Here is a 16,936-nt window from a genome sequence, read left to right as displayed (position 1 = left end):
CCTATGTTCCTAGTTCATTCATCGGCACTGATTAAAACATGATACCACTCCTACATACGAGTTGCTCCAGATACACAAGTTGCCCAAAAACCCCATACGCCTCCATCATATCCCATCGCTCATTAACTAGTTAACCAAAAGAAAAAGAAATGACAAACATTCATGGATCTGCCCACATGGGGCCCTGCATCGCTCAATGACTTCCACGAGGTGCTGTCCCACATCAGGGGGATATCAAATGACGTCGCGAGGCCGGGATGGTGAATCCTTCAGCACAGGCGCGAACTCAATAACCGAAACACGACGTTGGCAAGCAATAGTGGAATTCCTTGGACATCATCAGTTTCCATGCCAAAGCTGAGTGTTGAGAATTGCTCACTTCAGATCACTACTTGTTCGCCCCTTGCTTTTGCTGATTCCTTCTGCCCCTTCACCATCTCCAGCTGCAGATAATGGACGAGCCCGAGGATGCCGCAGTATGCCAGGAGATAGCACATCCACTGACTGCTGGTTGGCTGTATCATAGCAAGTGGTTCAAGCATTGTGGTGGTAGTTTGGACTTTTAGTTTTCGACAACAATTTCTGGGTGACTGTATTTCCGGTTGTGATTTGAGATACAGGGACTTGGTCTTCTTTTGGCCCCAGCCCAGTGTTCGATATTTATATTTTAACCTACCGCCCTGCTACTGCCATGAGCCGCTGATCACCGTGCTTATTGCACATCGGGTGACAAGGCTGAAAAGACGGGTGCAACCTGCATGGCTAAGGCTGAGGGGGCCATGACTATCTATAGCCCCCACAGCCATCGCCATGGCTGCCTTACCCTGCCTCCCCCAGACTTCCTGTCTACAAACGTCATGTACCAGCTCCGTACCGATGCTATGAAAATGCTGACTGGGTCACTGTTGCAATAAGTTAGAAGCCAGAGAGCACCGAATCGCATATGTCTCCCATAATCCCTGATCAAGTCTCGTCTAGTATTCCTAGCCTAGGCTGGTATTCTACTGCCTGTTTACCCCAGATAATGGCTGTATTAAAGCACTCATATACGCCGGCCCCTCAAGAGAATACCCCCAAACTGATTGCCATTTCTTACGACTCCCAGTCTCCCTTGGCTGGCGTTGGTATATATAATATCGAGCCTTCAACATCTTGGGCAGGATGCTCTCTAGACTTGGGTGGACAGAGTTCGCATTATGGATTCTCCTACCGCTCTATCTACTATACATCATGCAAAGATGGTTTGCACTAAGGGTTGTTGTTAAGATACCTCCATTGGGCTGGTCTAAGGTGCCTTACATTGGACACTCTCTGTCCTTTCTTCGAGGAGGAGCTGAACTGCACTCAATGTTCGAGTAAGTAATCAATATTACCGCCCATAGATCAGTAGATGCTAATCATTAACTGCAGGCCATATCGCAAGACTACAACCCCTGTCCATTTTAACATATGTGGAACCGACCTGTTTCTCATAAATTCACCCGAAATTGTCAGGAAAATTGCCAACAAACCTCACATATTCATGGAAGGTGCTCTACGGGGTGATTTTGCTTTGAAGGTGCTTGATCTTCCTAAGAGCGCAGCTCAAGTACTAGGCAACGACAACTCTGGATCTGCCCTCCGGCCGTTACCTGGAAGTACTCTACCACCGGACAGACGTATCGTAAGAATGCAGCATGAAACGACATTTAACCTATTAACGTCTCCATCCGGTATACATATGTTTGTTCTTCAATTTACCAACTTCATGGAGAAGTTGATCCTTTCTAATGGGATAGGAGAGCAATGGGTCGAACTACCCGATTTATTTCATTTTATTCAAAACCTTACCTCTACAGCCATGATGAATGCTCTCTGTGGTCCTCGACTCGTTGGAATGAACCCCGGATTTGTCGACGAGTTCTGGACTTTTGATCTCAACATTCATTACCTCAACCTAGGTATTGCTCCCTTATTCAGGGCTGAAAGTGTCAAGGCTCGTGACACATGCATCAAAGCTCTTATAGAGTGGAAGAAAAACGCCATCCAAGACTCAGCAGATAAAGAATACCCTGAATCATTGCTCTGGGATGAAATTTGGGGGTTCAAGATCATGCGGGATAGAGATGATATGTATAGTCGTTTCCCCGAATACTGTAACGACCAGGCTCGCGCAAGTGCTGATCTAGGCATCCTTTGGGCGTAAGTAACCCATCCCAGCCCTTCATGATTATATACGATAGCTTTCTAGGACTAAGTCTGGCTTAGATGCAACGATAACCTCATTCCTGTCGGCTTTTGGCTAGTCCAAAGAATTCTCAACTCTCCTAACTTACGAGAGCGTTTCATGAAAGAATTTGATAACGCAAGGCTGCCCTCACAACCAGGAGACATTCTCCCTCGTTTCAATACACATATTCTTGCAAAGACCCCTTTTCTTCAGTCTACATATCATGAAGTCCTACGGACCCAAGTAACCAGCTTCACAGCACGCACCGTTCGTCAAGACTGCCAAATAGGAGAATATATGTTTCCTAAGGGTTCTGTCACCCTTTCATCATCATGGGGTGTCCACAACAACCCGGATCTCTGGGAATCTCGGCCTGGCGCACAGGAACATCCTGTGGAAGAGTTTTGGCCGGAACGATTCCTTGTTTGTCCATATGATAGGGCGGCAAGAGAAGGAAAGTCTTTCCCAGAATCTGGAAAAGAGCCAGAATTTTCATTGAAGGGACTAGATGGCACGTTCTTCCCCTTTGGAATGGGCCACAATGCGTGCCCAGGCCGTCACTTTGCTACCCATGCAATCCTCAATATAGCGGCTACAATCCTGTCTGTATTCGATTTTGAGCCCATTGATACCTGGGCAGGTGGGGGTATGGACTACACGACATTCGGGTATACACCCGCTAGGCCGTTGAGGAAGATACCCTTTAAAATACGACGAAAGATACTCCCAGTGGCAGTAGAAGATAGATGCCGTTGTTAGAATCTCAACCTAGTCCGCCGTTCGAGCCTTTGGCTCATTTTCCTGGGCTAATGATTATGATAGTGGCATTACCTATTCTCAGTCTATTCTACCCCAAAAGCCAACTGGGTGAAGCAGTATAAGTATAGTTATTTGAGACGTACCGCAGGTCACTCCCTACTTTATATTTACTACACAAGCAGTTCGAGACTTCAAGACGTGCACATATTTAAGCATATAAAACCACTTATGTGTATACATAGATAACTAGATTTCAGTTTCCATTGTTAGAAATATCGAAGGATGAAGATAACAGAGTCTGTAATAAATACTGTCAACAGTTCAAAGAGCAATATCCCGTTTTGCTACATAGGTGATGACGTTGAACATGACTCAGTGTGGCTTACATGGTTCTTGAGCAAAGTTGGACAGCATCGGCTTGAAACTTCAGCTGGAATAATATTCTTTCGGTGCCATATGCTGTCCAATGATTCCAGAATTTCGGTATCAAACTCTGTAATGGACATAAAAAAGGCAGTTCAGTAGGTGTCAAATCCCTCCTCGGCCAAAGCCGCTTCCCAGTCATGAGATAAGCTCTGATTACTGCTTATCATCCAGATTCCTTCACGGTATCGGCCGTTTTTAGCCCGTACGGTTTGTCCGGTTTATCATTACTCCCGTGGGGACGAATAAGATTTATCGGTACATGTTGAGGCATACATATTGACATATGCGAGAAACGATTGCCTTCTGGGAACTTTTGGAGCATGTGTTCCTTTAAAAGGGCTGCTGCATTCTGGTTGACTGCATTTTGATTTGCTACTTTGCTTTCTGACGTGAAAACAAGCACTAAGAAGATCTTTATGATGTTCATAACGCTCCAAATCCTCGGATCAACCCCTTGGCAAAATTTATGGCTGGAAACACCCATTGATCTCGCGTAGCGGTGTAGATCACCAACCCTAGTTCGAAGAGGAAAGACCCATGTTTTATTCCTATGCTAGCACTAAACCGCAGACTGAAACATTACTGCCCGCATGATAGTAAATTAAGTAACGCGTCAAGTGAATATTCCGTCTTCTAATGTGATTCATAACCACTGAATCCTTGCTGGGGATAATTCAGCAAATCATGCCAATGATCCTTTGGAACGCAGTGTATCGTGGTAACAGTTTTCATTATCATGTCCCGGACGAAGGCAAGGTTTCTCCCAGGAAAATGGGATCAAATGATATAATCACCCTGAATTAACGCCTTGAAGGAGCTAGCCCAGCGGCTGTGCTCCGGAACCTGGCCAGGTTGTCAGGACATTGAATATCTGGTGATAAGGAACGTATTCCAAGCCTCCTTTATGAATAACTATTCGGATATTCCAGCTTCCATATAGGTCATGGTCGTCAAGCAGCTGAAGGAAATCAAGGCAATAGAAAGATCCCACATATGGTGGGTCAGTGAGGGTTTTTCAGTGTCTGTTCGAACTAGTTGCAAGTAATCAGACGCTGTCACCCGATGGATTCCCAAGCCTGCAAGGATGCTGTTGTGTACGCAAAATGCCAAAAGATTACTCCATATGTCAGCTCATAATGTAGGAATTTGTGAATTATCCGAGGTCTTTGGATACTTCTCTTCTGCGGCTGAATGCTGTCGTTAGTGATCTCGCTCTCAAGAAGGATATGAACCAATGACAGCCCCTGAGAGTTGAATAGCTTAGCGCATATAGAGATATTCCAGATGTGGAATCACCCGGCGAACAATTTTAAAGCAATGATACTACCGGGGTTTGCCCGGTACTGCTAAATAAACGGCCATAAAACGTCCTTTTTGGGATAGCCCTCGTCACTTATTATTCCCTGCACCATTGAAGCCACATTTTCAAAATGGAATCATGGTGTTGCTGAGCCCATCCTACACTGGGTCAGGAGGATCAAGCAAGGTCTAGGGAGTCGGGAACGATTGGATGAGTGGTCTGGTGGGTATGCAGGCTGACGCACTGAAATAATTGGCTCCATGTCCGCTTCTGAGTAACTATTTGGGAGTTTAGAATACAATGGGTGAACGGAACTAAAGAACGAGGATAGCGCGCCTGGAGTCTTGATAATTATGCTGCGTTGTGGAAAGAGAAGTGGAAAACGGAAAAAATAAAAAAAATAAAAAAATAAAAAAAAAAGCCGGTTTATTAAACGAGAATGCCAAGGTTTAGCGGCTGAATCATATACTTCCTTGGCATTTTAGAACCTTAACTCGAGGCTTGTGCTTTGCTTAGTCAGCGTTCTAGCTTTTTTTTTTTTCTTTCTTGTTTTTCAGCTTTTGCTCGAGGATAAATGATATAATGATAATGGGCAGTACTCCGTCCGTACGGAGTAGTGTGATGCTTGTGATGCTGGCGATGCTCTCAGAATAATGGAAAATGGGGGCGGTTGATTTGCCGCGAAAAAGCCCTTGGCCCCGCCTACCCTGGCTGGCTCAAAAAGGCATATCTTGACCTCTATATGGAGTAATACTTACATGTCTTATTATTGTCTCGTGAGCTACGGAGTACTGGCTTGACTATCATCTCCATCACTGAGCATAATATACTGTGCGGCTACTGGTTACAAAGGCATATTAAGCCACCATATCGGCTCACTCTCCCGGCCACGTAATCATTTTCCTTCTTCTTCCTTCTCCTTCTTCTTCTTCTTCCTTTTCTTCACGCCTTTCTCCTTCAAGACGGGGTCGGACTTTCTCCTTGGTTCACGAAACGAGCCCGGCGGCCCCCTGAGGCGAGGAGCATGGGAATAAGCTTAATCAGCGCACCCGAGGTCCCACCAGCTTAAAGCTAAATTTGTTTGGCCCGAGCCAAACCACGCGAAGCAGTTTTCGAGGTGATGATGATTCGTGCCCGGTCTTCGTAACCAGCAGAATGAGGCACTCTTCAGCTTGATGTCAAGCTATCTTTTGCGAAAGAGGTATTACTCCCCACTTTTCCGGCCCCCCTCCCCCCTTTATAATTATGATTCCGTCTGCTGGGCCTATCAGGTCAGGTGCTCCAGTCCTCCTTTTTCCGTTTACCTTCGTTGACATGGGAAGACCGTGGCATGACACCCCGAATGAAATGTGGCTGGCGTCTCCGCTAGTCAGCGCCTCATTCAACCTGGGGCACTGGGCAAGTAAGCTTTCGTCGAAGGTCTTAACCGGAAACATGGGGTGTTAGAGAAACTTTTGTTCTGACGAGCCAAAGATACGTGCATGGAAACATAGGTTAGCCAACTTCAAGTTCGGTCCCAAATGCACCTGACATGAGAGATTTAAGAAAATTTTCGAACAGACTTATCAAGTAGTCTCCCTACAGCCATCTTACAGCATATTTTAAAGTGACGATCAGCCCCTGAAGGCCTACCGTCTGTCCAATCATATTACCCCGAAATGGTATAGAATGAAGGGGAACGTTTAAGTTACTCCTGAAAAAGAGGGCAACCAGTTGTTATTCAACGCAATTCAAAGGCCAGCAGCTAGTAATGTTGACTCAGTCTTCTATGAAGTGCGCGTGTGCTGCTGGGTTGCCACCGGTCAGAATGCATTATCCTGTCGCCTTTGATACTCGGGCGGGCAGAGAGCACTCTTTCTTGGATTTTCTTGCCATCCGTGAACCTATAAGAATCTAACTTCCCCCCGTGTCCAGCCAAACATCGTACACAAACCTTCACTTGGCGAGCAAGGATCACTGTTACATCTAAAGCATTTCTCCACCGTAAGATCTTAGCTCCACATCGGTTTCCCGAACTGGCAAACACCAATCACAGGTATGCAGGGAGTGTGGTACCAACGTGGTATCAACGTGGTTTATTCCCTGGATGCTGGGCTGAAAGTCTGCAACGATCATGCATGTCGACGGGAACGAACACCTCATACCTTGTTGTCTGGTCTATACGCATATGTTTTCCGTCCTTCAGGACTTGAGACTACCTTCACACTTCGGGATATGCTCGACGGCATTCCTCCTCGCTACAACTATATTACATTAGACTGATGCCCCGTAGATTGGTCAAGCTTTGATAAGCCTTACTTTTCTTAGTGGAATGTGCTGCCGAGGCGAAAGAAGTCTTTTAGCTCTTCTTATTATCAAAACCACTAAGCAAGGGTCCCCTGCCGATACCAAAGTCGAAAGCCTGGACGTAAAATGCACAATCAAAAAAAATATCAGACACATCTTCCCCGTACCTCCTGAAGGTGTTTTTCCCGAGCGTTTGTAAATCTACCAATAGAGATATAATCATACATGAGCAGGAACTAGGATGCCTTGTTATTCGACGCAATATTCTCCGTCTATGTGGAGATCCTGGTGAAAGTCTGGATGGGCGTGCCTCGTATTTTAACGATTCGTCGTGGTCGGTCCAGGATGATCGCCACAGAAAGCGAAGCGAGCATACATAGTTAAGCTTCGCCCAATTGACATCAAAACCAGACATCAGCTTGCGTACCATATTCCCCTCCATCGCGATCGATGTACCTTACACCCACACTTTGCCCTAAAGTGCGAGATACGCTGGTCCTTGAGCACTGTGCACTTAATACCCCAAACTGCAATTACTTCCGTAGAGTGTTATGTAGTCATTGATAACAGCACGCCATATGTGTCTAACATACGCATATAATGCAGTGCTCGTATATCACTCGGGTACCTCTGTTGAGACCATAAAGCCCACCCACCTTTTCCGCTCTATTATCCACATATGTCCCGATATTCAGCTCTATTCATACGGAGCCCCTTGTTGATATTGTAGCGCTTTCAATGTAGGCATGTAAAACAGGATTAGGAGGAGCCGGACATCCTCCAGGTAATAGTGTAAACATGGTCTCTCGTGCCTCCTCATACACCGATATTCCTCCAGACTAATATTCCTTTTTGAGCGGTGAAATACCTCCACCCAAAAAAAAAAAAATCTCCTCTTGTGCTCTATCCCCCCTTGAATTATAGAAAATATTGTTTAGAATCAACAACCCACCCCTTTTCTCAAGGCTTCCCCTTTACGGAGTACACACTGCTTAGTCACTAGCTCACGTGATGTAACTAACTCCACTCGAATAAGTGTTTATTACAAAGCAAACCTTAAGAAAATTAAAGTTGCAAATAAAAAACTTTAAAGACACTTCGAACGGACGGAACTTCGTATCAAAACTACATCAACAGCAGGCAGACGAGAGCAGTTTGAGAAGCATCTCAAAAAGAAAGGCCTGCGATGCATCCAAGTCCGATAGGTGACGTAGAGAATATTGATGAAAAGCTACTGCAGTCTCGATAATGGGCGCGAGACCGCGTTTTATTACCCCTTCCTTCAGCCTTGGATCGCCCGACCCACGAGAATCCTCACGCTGGGGACGGGCGGGACCGAGAACTCCTCGAGGTTGGCTTCCGCGGGCGCAGCCGGGATCTAAAGACAAGAGGCATGGAACATGCGGCTTGGTCCGATCACCAATGCATTACAATTATAAGTACACTTATAGCTCATTCGACAATGTATGTTCAGTACCGCCACCCCCCAGGAACGGCTCTGAAATACTGGGCGGGAGAGACAAACAGATACGAACAAGCTCGTATCTCCTTATACATATAAGTTCTTGAGCTCTGCTCCAAGATAGCTCTCTCTCAAAGGGTACCGAGACGGAAATGGCTTTTTCTTCAGCGCTTCAGAAGGCAGACAAGCAAACGGATAGGAGCCAAGGGTTGCACAATATTCACCACCAAGCACCTCCGAGTATCAATCAATCGCAAATGGAGTCAGCCACCGGCGGCCGTACTTCTCCACATCCTGTTCCTGTGAGAAGGTTGGACAATATCCGGGCCAGCTGTGACAACTGCTCAAGGTCGAAAGTGCGATGCAGCAAGGAGCAGCCGAAATGCCAACGATGCGTCCATCAGGGTGTTAGTTGCATATACAGTCCATCGCAAAGAGTACGGAGGAGGCCGTTACGAGATCCAATGGTAGAAGCCCCTCAAAGAAACAATTTGGCTAGGGAGACCTCCTTCAACAAACCAATTAGCAGCCATGACAGTCATATCATGAACAGCCTTCATCACAACGAACTTGGAAATCACAACGTCAACCATGACGACAAAATGCGAGATCGTGTCCATGGTTTCGACATGGATTTTGACAGAACACCAACCGCGGCAGACACTCACCAGGCATTTTCGGAGCCAAGCATGTTCCCAGCTGATGTCGACAGCCCTTGGGGAGGCCTGATTCCCACCTTTGATGAACCACCCCATCTCGCGTGGCAATTTGAACAACCTGGCCCCTTTTACGACCTGGACCCTCATTTCCCACCCCGATTCAACCGAGGCGAAGGCGCAAAGTCGCCTCAGTCGCCATTATCACACGTCAGATTCGATGAAAACACTACCGGCAGTAATAATAGCTACGGCCATCAATGCTCCGAACTAGCTACTTCCACCATTCAAAAACTCGACATCCCTATGATACCTTGTTCTTTAGCGTCTAACCATAACTCCACTACCTCTTCTGCTATGATAGCGGCCGCGGCTTCTTCAGTCTCGGGTACTTCAGGCACTGCGACCCCAATATTACCATCTCAGCCGAGCCAGGCTTCTAGGCGGGGGTCCCGCAGTTTTGAAATTATCCTGAGAGATAACCGTACCGCGCTGGAAGACATGCTTACCATTTTACAATGCCCATGCACGGTCAAGGCAGAACTTGTTTTCCTGGTAACTGCTGTATGCTCCCGTGTGCTTTCCTGGTATGAAGCCAGCCTTGAGCGTAGCAGCAGCGGCTGCAGTATTTCCAGTGCCGCAACAGCAAGCAATGCTTCAACTTCATCGAGCAGTACCTCTGCCGGATCAACAGCCGCCACCACAAGCTCCAATGCATCATCGTCCCCTTTCTTTGACTGGGTATCCATTCCATCCATCCGTATGGGGGCATATGCACTTGATCATGAACATTCACAACGCATGGTTGCACAATTAATACAAATAGAGTTGACGAAAGTGAAAGAAGTCATAGATGCATTTGCACGGACCTACTGTAACCGCAGTGATGGGCCTTCGAAATATGGATCCCACGGTCTTGTCACAGAAGACAGTGAGGACAAATTGCACCTGGCGTTGGAGGCGTTTTTGCGGAGCCGGCTGCGGGCAGCCGTGAGAGCTGCAAGGGAACACCTTAGTTAATATTATATAAAGGTCCGGTATTAAATTTAAGAGACATAATAGAATTCACAATCATAATAGTGTCACATTGAGTGTGTGTATGCTCCTGAAGATAATAATATAGTTGCAAAAAGAAACTACATCTTGCCCAGCATTGGCTGAGCAAAACGGAACAAGTTCTTCTTATCTAAGCTCCCTTTCAACTCCTGAAGCCGCTTCCAGTTCTGTCCGAAGCTATCGTGCGTTTCTTCATCCGTACCCATGAAACTAACATAGACAGGCTTCAGAGATTGCCCGGTACCCTTGATATCCGCCATCAGACCGTCAACCCAAGACTGGGCGTTTTCCATGCTGCCGGCTCCGTCAGGCACGGGCGCATTGATATGGAACAGGATATGTGGCTCGCGCGTGCCAAAGCATGTTCGGCTGTTCGGCTGTATCCCTTTCCCATGACCGACGTGAGAAAGTACATTGTACCGGCCGCCCATGGGGATAGCCTCTATATACTTGAGTAGTACTTCAACGACTTCTGGGGTGAATCGAGGAATAGAGACAGAACGTGAACAGACATCGGTGGGATCCTTGAATGGCTTCGATGTCATGGCTTGGAAATCCTTGAACGTCGCTATATAGATTATTCGTTTAGCAATTCAGCAATGATATGACTGGGTACAAGAACGAGGGGGCACCTACTCTCAGTGGTTGTATCTACAACGACAGTGGCCAGCTGCTTGAGTGTTTCCAGCCACTTTTTCCCTTCAGCAAGGTTGCTAGAATCAGCCCAAGTATAGATGAAGCTCATACCCAGCCCGACTTTAGACCTGTTGAAGCCGACTTGGATACCCAATGCATCCGGGACGCCTTTATCAAGCAGTTCCTGGAGTCTGTTCAAGGCCTGCCTGGTCTCCTCCCACTTGAACACGATGAACCCGCCCAGGATAGTTGGTATATGGTACACCTTGGCTGTGACCTCGACAATGGCTCCGAAGTTCCCTCCCGCTCCTCGGATGGCCCAGAGCAGATCGGATTCAGGCTTTGCTTCGACCAATGTGCCGTCTGCGAGGACGACTTTGGCAGCAAGGATGTTGTCTACGCCCAGTCCAAGATAGTCGTTGAAAGGGCCGTATCCTCCCCAGACGGCCCATCCGGTCCATCCAACATCGGCAGCCGTCCCGTTGGACGTGCAAAGACCGTGGGTGTTGAGGAATCCCACAAGGTTGCCAGACAGAATTCCTCCTCCGACGGTCACGGACTGTTTGTCTTCAGCCAGCGTTGCCTTATCCAGCTCTCGGACGTCGATAGTGACACTATCAGCAATGCATCCGCGGCCCCAGACGTCATGGCCACCTCCACGGATTGCGAGTGGTGGGCATCCATCACCGTCGGCCAGGTCACTGACAGCCCGAACAATCATCTGTACCTGCTCGACAGTAACAGGCCTGCATATCACCAGGGGTCGGGCGGTGATGAGCTTGTTGAAACACCCACGGAGGCGCTCATAGTGAGGGGAAGAGCGGGTATATAGCTTTAGAGAGCTGTCCAAGGATTTGAGTGTCTGGATAATTGGTTCTGTCCCCTGAGCGTCGATAGCAGGGTCAAATGTGGTCGGTTCCTGGCGGTGTTCCGCTGTGGAAGAAAAGGGGGTTGAGGTGGGCATTCTGGACGGCTTGTCGATGTGAATTGCCCGTCTATAGATGTTTGTATGTTTGTATGCCTGGGGCTTGCCAGCCAAACGGGGACGGTAGTGACTAGATATAGATATACACCTCTGTACCACCGTACGGGTGGCAGCCACCGGGATACAACGCATAGCGCAGTGTTGGGTCTATCGGAGGACCAACAGATTCGGTCCCGAGGAGCGCCCCGTCGTTGAAATGTCCACTTCTGGGCATATATTGGCAGTAAGGAATGCCAGATATAATACGCATTGGCGGAGTGGAAGCTGGCTCGGGGCAGAGGCAGGAAGCAGAACTCCAAGACTCTGTAGCGAAGACGAACGAACCTTGCTGGTAGTGAGTTTCTTTCAGGATGTATACATATTTTAGTAGGCTTGGACAGCTAGTTAAACTTCCGTTATTCAGATTCGCGGCCCAGGATTAAACTTGAAAAATTTATGTCATTTCTATTGATAGTAACAAGCTGGTGGAGAAGAAGTACGCTGGTCTACCGCTGGAAAGGGGCGCCCTCCCCCTCTATCAAGGCCTGCCAGTAGTTCCAGTCGATCTGCGATATGTCGACGGGAGGCTCCTCGGCGGTGCCAGAAAGGACAAGATCTCCCCCCGTATCCCGCACGGCTGCAACAGTAGCAGCGGAAGAGAGGTACTCGTCGAGCACGGGGGACACCTGGGCGGAGGGAGAGGACGGGCGCCGATCCCTGCGCATGCTGCGGAGTTTTGCTACAGACGCGGGCTCGGTTGTGTGCTGAAGAAGATGCGAGGAGGAGGTCTGGGTTACGGACGAGAGCTTGTCCCACGCCCTGGTGGTCAGACTAACGAGGGCAGAGACGAGGGTGTTTGTTCTTGCGGCGGTGATGATCTCCGGGTGGTCAGCGTAGAGCTGGTTGACTCGCTCCCATGCCAGCCGGACCAGGTCCCCCTCGAAGCGGGCCAGCAGCTCGGTGAGGACGAGGATGAGGGCCTCGAACGGGAAGGCCATGGCGACGTGCCAGCGATACGGCTGCAGGGCCTTGTTCGAGTATGCGAGATTGTCGTATCCTATGATCTCCAGCCCCAGACTGAAGACCTGGTCCTTCTCTGCCGCGGAGAGGGTAGACCCTCTGCTCGAGTACCACTGGCGAGTGTGCAGAGAGAGACGCATCTGGCAGACGGAGGAACGCCCCAGATAGAGGGCCAGCAGGTGAAAGGGGATGGAGGGATCGCATTTCTTAAGGTACCGCTCCTCCAGCCGGGTCTCGAGCTCGTCTATCAGCTGGCTCTCCTCCGCAAGACGCACGGCACTGTTGTCTTCCGCATGACGGTGCTCGAGGGCCTTGAGCTTGCGCATGTACTCGCCGACCTCGAACCGGATGCGGCAGAAGAGCATCTCGGTCGGTCCGTCGTACTCGGCGGGCAGCTCTCGCATGGAGGGGACGAGGTCGCTGTCGTTCAGGTTGAGCGGACAGCGGGTGTCCCAGAAGAGATATGAGTCCGGGTTCACGGCGACGCCTGACAGCTGCGCTGAGCGGCTGTCGAGGATGAGAATCTGCCACCAGAGCCGCCGGCGGTTCTCCTGCTCGAAGACGGAGAAGCCCCTGAGACTGGCCTCGCGGTGCAGGCCCATGGCCCTGGCCGTGCGAGAGGCAATGCCGGTGAACAGCCACAGCGTGTGCGGCTCATATGTATGCCGTGTTGCCAGCTATACAGCCCGTTAGCATCAGCATCACACCAGTTTCAGTAGTTAATGATAACCAGAAATAGCGGGAGTTACCAAGTAGAGAGTGAGCGCCTGCAGGGTGAAGATGTTGGTCGACCGCAGGAACTCGGCGTTGGTCAGGGCCTGCTTGGTCGCCCTGGTGAAACGGCTGAGAAGGGCGGTCCTGGACTCGCCCAGCAGCCTCAGACAGGTCTCCTCGTCGGTCGAGGTCACCGCCGCCGTGTAGATGGCGAAGAGCAGGGCCTCGGTGCTGCGGGAGACGCTGGCCAGGTCCGCGGCCGCGTCGAGCACCATCCGCTGCATCGTCTGCGAGTGGAAGAGCTTGACTATCGGGTTGACGTTGTTCAGGTAGATCTGCCACAGCTGGAAGAGCTGCGGCGCCGGCGGGTGAAGCCCATGGAGGTCGAGGTAGCGGGCGTCGCCAAACAGGCTCAGGGGCTCGCTCTCCTGCTGCTCGAGGTCGAACTGCGACTCCTCGTCTGCGTCCAGAACCTCCGGATCTTGCAGCTATTCCCGTTAGACAGCTCTCACATTTCTATGCTTCACTTCTATGCATGAAAGGGGCCGCATTTACCTCGTCTGACAACCCTTTCCACAGCCAGCTGCGGTCACAAGTTAGCCTCTGATCTGGCACACATTTTATATATATATATATGGACTTACTTCTCAACATAGCGCGAGCCCGCCGACCGGACTATCATCTGGCCCTGGGGAGGCGCCTGCGAAGGCAGCAGAAGCCCCCGCGAGGCCGTCTCGCCGGGCTGCTCGTCGTCGACCTGGATGCCGTGCGCCTTCAGGGCCTCCTCGCAGCACCGCAGCCGCCGCACCAGACGCTCGCTTGCCGCCGCCGCGGCCCTGCTGGCCTCTCGTCGATGCATCGAGGGCTTCGTCCGCCTGCCGGGGACGCACTCGATCCTGTTGCGGCGGCAGGACGAGCATGGCTGCTGCCCGTCGCACCGCACCTTGCGCTGCTGGCAGGAGAAGCACGAGTGGTTGCGGGTGATGCGCGGGAGGCCTCCTGAGTGCATGCTGTCTGCCATCGTCTATATCTCACTGTCTCTCTCTCTCTCTCGCTATTCTCACATGCAGCGGCCGCTTCTGATATCGACCAGCTATCGTTCTCTTACTTAACGGAGCCCCGTCTCGCATCCCCGGGCGATCACTCGGTCCCGTCGGCGCGCTGGCTGGCTCGGTCCCGGCGGATGCAGGGAAAAAGCAACGAAACGGAGCGAAGCCAGGGCGAAGAGAAGAAAAAAAAGAAAAGAAAAGAAGCGCGAGCAGAGCAAAGAATGCAAGGGACGGTCCCGGCTGGGTTGAGAGACCCGTTGTTCGAGGGCGACGTCGATCATCTATCACTTGTTGTATATATATATATATATATATGGCTGCGCAGGCAGTGGTTATGGCTGCTGTGATGGCCGCAGAGCAACTAGTTACCCCTGAGCAAACAGCGAGCAACCACCACCAGCAGCCACCACAACGCTCAGGATGAAGGAAGACGAGAAGCCTCCGGTCGAGGACGTCAAGAAGGAGTCGTCCGAGGTCAGCTCGCAGCAGGCCGCGACGGAGAAGATGGTGGACGAGAAGAAGCCGGACGGCCAGGGGGAGGACGAGGGCGGCTACACCAGCGGCGCCCGCCTGGTCGTCATCATGGTCGCGGTGCTCATGTCTCTCTTCCTCGTTGCCCTGGTAAGCAGTTATCTATCTATCTAGCTAGCTAGCTACTTCATGCATCGAATGTGCAGTTGCTGACGGCTGTAGGACCGAACTATCATCGCGACGGCGGTGCCTGAGATTGCCAACCAGTTCCACGCCCTGACCGACATCAACTGGTACGCCAGCGCCTATCTCATCACCAGCTGTGCCACCCAGCTCACCTGGGGCAAGGTGTACACCTTCTACTCGACCAAGTTTGTGCTGCTGAGCGCCATCGTCATCTTCGAGGTCGGCTCCGCCCTCTGCGGCGCTGCCCCAAACTCAACCGCCTTCATCGTCGGCCGTGCCATTGCCGGCACAGGCTCGGCAGGCATCTTCTCGGGTACCACTGTCGTCATTGCGCAGGTCGTGCCCCTGAGGAAGCGTCCCGTCTATGTCGGCATGATGGGCTCCATCTTCGGCATCGCCTCTATCATCGGGCCTCTCATGGGCGGTGCTTTTACTGACAGAGTCACCTGGAGATGGTGCTTCTACATCAAGTGAGCTTCCTTCTCCCCTTTATTTTATAAATAACGTATATATATTTACTCAGGGACATCCTGCTAATCGATCATTCTAGTCTCCCCATTGGAGGTGTTACCATGGCTGTGCTCCTCTTCCTCCTGAATGTTCGCTCCAAAAAGGAGTCGACCCCCTGGAAGGCCCAGATCAACCGCCTCGACCCCATCGGCAGCATCCTCTTCCTCCCCTCGGCCACCTGCTTCTTGCTCGCCCTCCAGCTCGGCGGCACCTCGTACCCCTGGAACAACGGCCGCATCATCGCCCTCTTCGTCGTCTCCGGAGTGCTCATGATCGCCTTCGTGGCCGTCCAGATCTGGAGACAGGAGGACGCAACTGTGCCACCTCGTATCTTCAGCCAGCGCAGCATCGCCAGCGGAACTGCCTTCTCTGCCTTTGTCGGTGGAGTCCTCATCTCCATGCTTTACGCCCTGCCCATCTGGTTCCAGGCCGTCAAGGGCACCACCGCAGTCCAGTCCGGCATTGATACCATCCCCATGGTCCTCTCTCTCGTCGTCGGATCCATCCTCTCAGGCAGCATCATCACCGCTACAGGACACTATGTTCCATGGATGTACGTCTCGACCGTTCTCATGTCAATTGGCGCTGGCTTGACAACCACGTTCAAGCCTGATACCAACCACTCTGCCTGGATCGGATATCAAGTGCTGTTCGGCTTCGGTATTGGAACCGGTTTGCAGCAAGCTAGTTTGGCGGCCCAGACGGTGCTCAACATGAAAGACCTCTCGACCGGAGTCTCTCTCATGTTTTTTGCCCAGTCCCTCGGCGGTGCCCTTTTCGTTGCCATCAGTCAGTCCCTGTTCTCCAACGCCCTCGCCTCCAATCTGGCTAAGGTGCCAGGTCTGGATGTGAAAGCAGTGCTGGCCAGCGGTGCAAAGGATCTCTCCAAGGTAGTCCCCCTTGACAAGCTGCCGCTGGTTCTTCCCCTTTACAACGACAGCTTGAGGAGATCCTTCATCGTCTCCCTGGCAGTCTCCTGTCTCATGATTCTTCCCACTATTGGAATGGAGTATCGTGTCATCAAGAAGAAAGAAAAAACTCCAGCCCCAGAGGCAACTGAGGTATAGACTAGTAGTTAATGACTACTTGCATATACATATTTACATAGCCAAAATTTACATAGTCTTTTTCTGCATAATGTTTAATACATATCTCCTCTCTGTCGTCTCTAGTATAAGTTTCTCCCAAACTGTCTCGTATTCATTATAATTAGTTTTGGAACTCTGCATAAA

General features: G+C 50.5%; 6 protein-coding genes across 6 annotated transcripts; 4 read left to right on the top strand and 2 right to left on the bottom strand.

Annotated features, from left to right (window-relative positions):
• Positions 1–1,161: 1,161 nt before the first annotated feature.
• Positions 1,162–2,968, top strand: TRV_04579 (uncharacterized protein; the record flags this gene model as incomplete). Its single annotated transcript, XM_003021271.1, has 3 exons — positions 1,162–1,355; positions 1,411–2,181; positions 2,248–2,968. The coding sequence occupies 3 exons, from the start codon at positions 1,162–1,164 to the stop codon at positions 2,966–2,968; spliced, it is 1,686 nt and encodes a 561-aa protein (XP_003021317.1).
• A 5,938-nt stretch (positions 2,969–8,906) lies between these two features.
• On the top strand, positions 8,907–10,118 carry TRV_04578 (uncharacterized protein; the record flags this gene model as incomplete). Its single annotated transcript, XM_003021270.1, has 1 exon — positions 8,907–10,118. One exon carries the CDS (start codon positions 8,907–8,909, stop codon positions 10,116–10,118), a length of 1,212 nt encoding a protein of 403 aa, XP_003021316.1.
• A 116-nt stretch (positions 10,119–10,234) lies between these two features.
• On the bottom strand, positions 10,235–11,754 carry TRV_04577 (uncharacterized protein; the record flags this gene model as incomplete). Its single annotated transcript, XM_003021269.1, has 2 exons — positions 10,235–10,722; positions 10,791–11,754. 2 exons carry the CDS (start codon positions 11,752–11,754, stop codon positions 10,235–10,237), a joined length of 1,452 nt encoding a protein of 483 aa, XP_003021315.1.
• A 506-nt stretch (positions 11,755–12,260) lies between these two features.
• Positions 12,261–13,376, bottom strand: TRV_04576 (C6 transcription factor, putative; the record flags this gene model as incomplete). The annotated part of the gene is made up of 1 exon (XM_003021268.1): positions 12,261–13,376. The coding sequence occupies one exon, from the start codon at positions 13,374–13,376 to the stop codon at positions 12,261–12,263; it is 1,116 nt and encodes a 371-aa protein (XP_003021314.1).
• A 120-nt stretch (positions 13,377–13,496) lies between these two features.
• Positions 13,497–14,027, top strand: TRV_04575 (uncharacterized protein; the record flags this gene model as incomplete). Its single annotated transcript, XM_003021267.1, has 1 exon — positions 13,497–14,027. One exon carries the CDS (start codon positions 13,497–13,499, stop codon positions 14,025–14,027), a length of 531 nt encoding a protein of 176 aa, XP_003021313.1.
• A 930-nt stretch (positions 14,028–14,957) lies between these two features.
• On the top strand, positions 14,958–16,765 carry TRV_04574 (uncharacterized protein; the record flags this gene model as incomplete). Its single annotated transcript, XM_003021266.1, has 3 exons — positions 14,958–15,158; positions 15,231–15,664; positions 15,745–16,765. Coding segments are annotated over 3 exons (1,656 nt in total), but the record flags the coding sequence as incomplete, so codon positions are not given.
• Positions 16,766–16,936: the final 171 nt, after the last annotated feature.

The sequence above is a fragment of the Trichophyton verrucosum genome (genome assembly GCF_000151505.1).
Source record: "Trichophyton verrucosum HKI 0517 chromosome Unknown contig00355_1.f1.exp, whole genome shotgun sequence".
NCBI lineage: Eukaryota > Fungi > Ascomycota > Eurotiomycetes > Onygenales > Arthrodermataceae > Trichophyton > Trichophyton verrucosum.
Note: the sequence above shows the minus strand (reverse complement) of the source record. Positions and strands in the feature narration are given on the sequence as shown.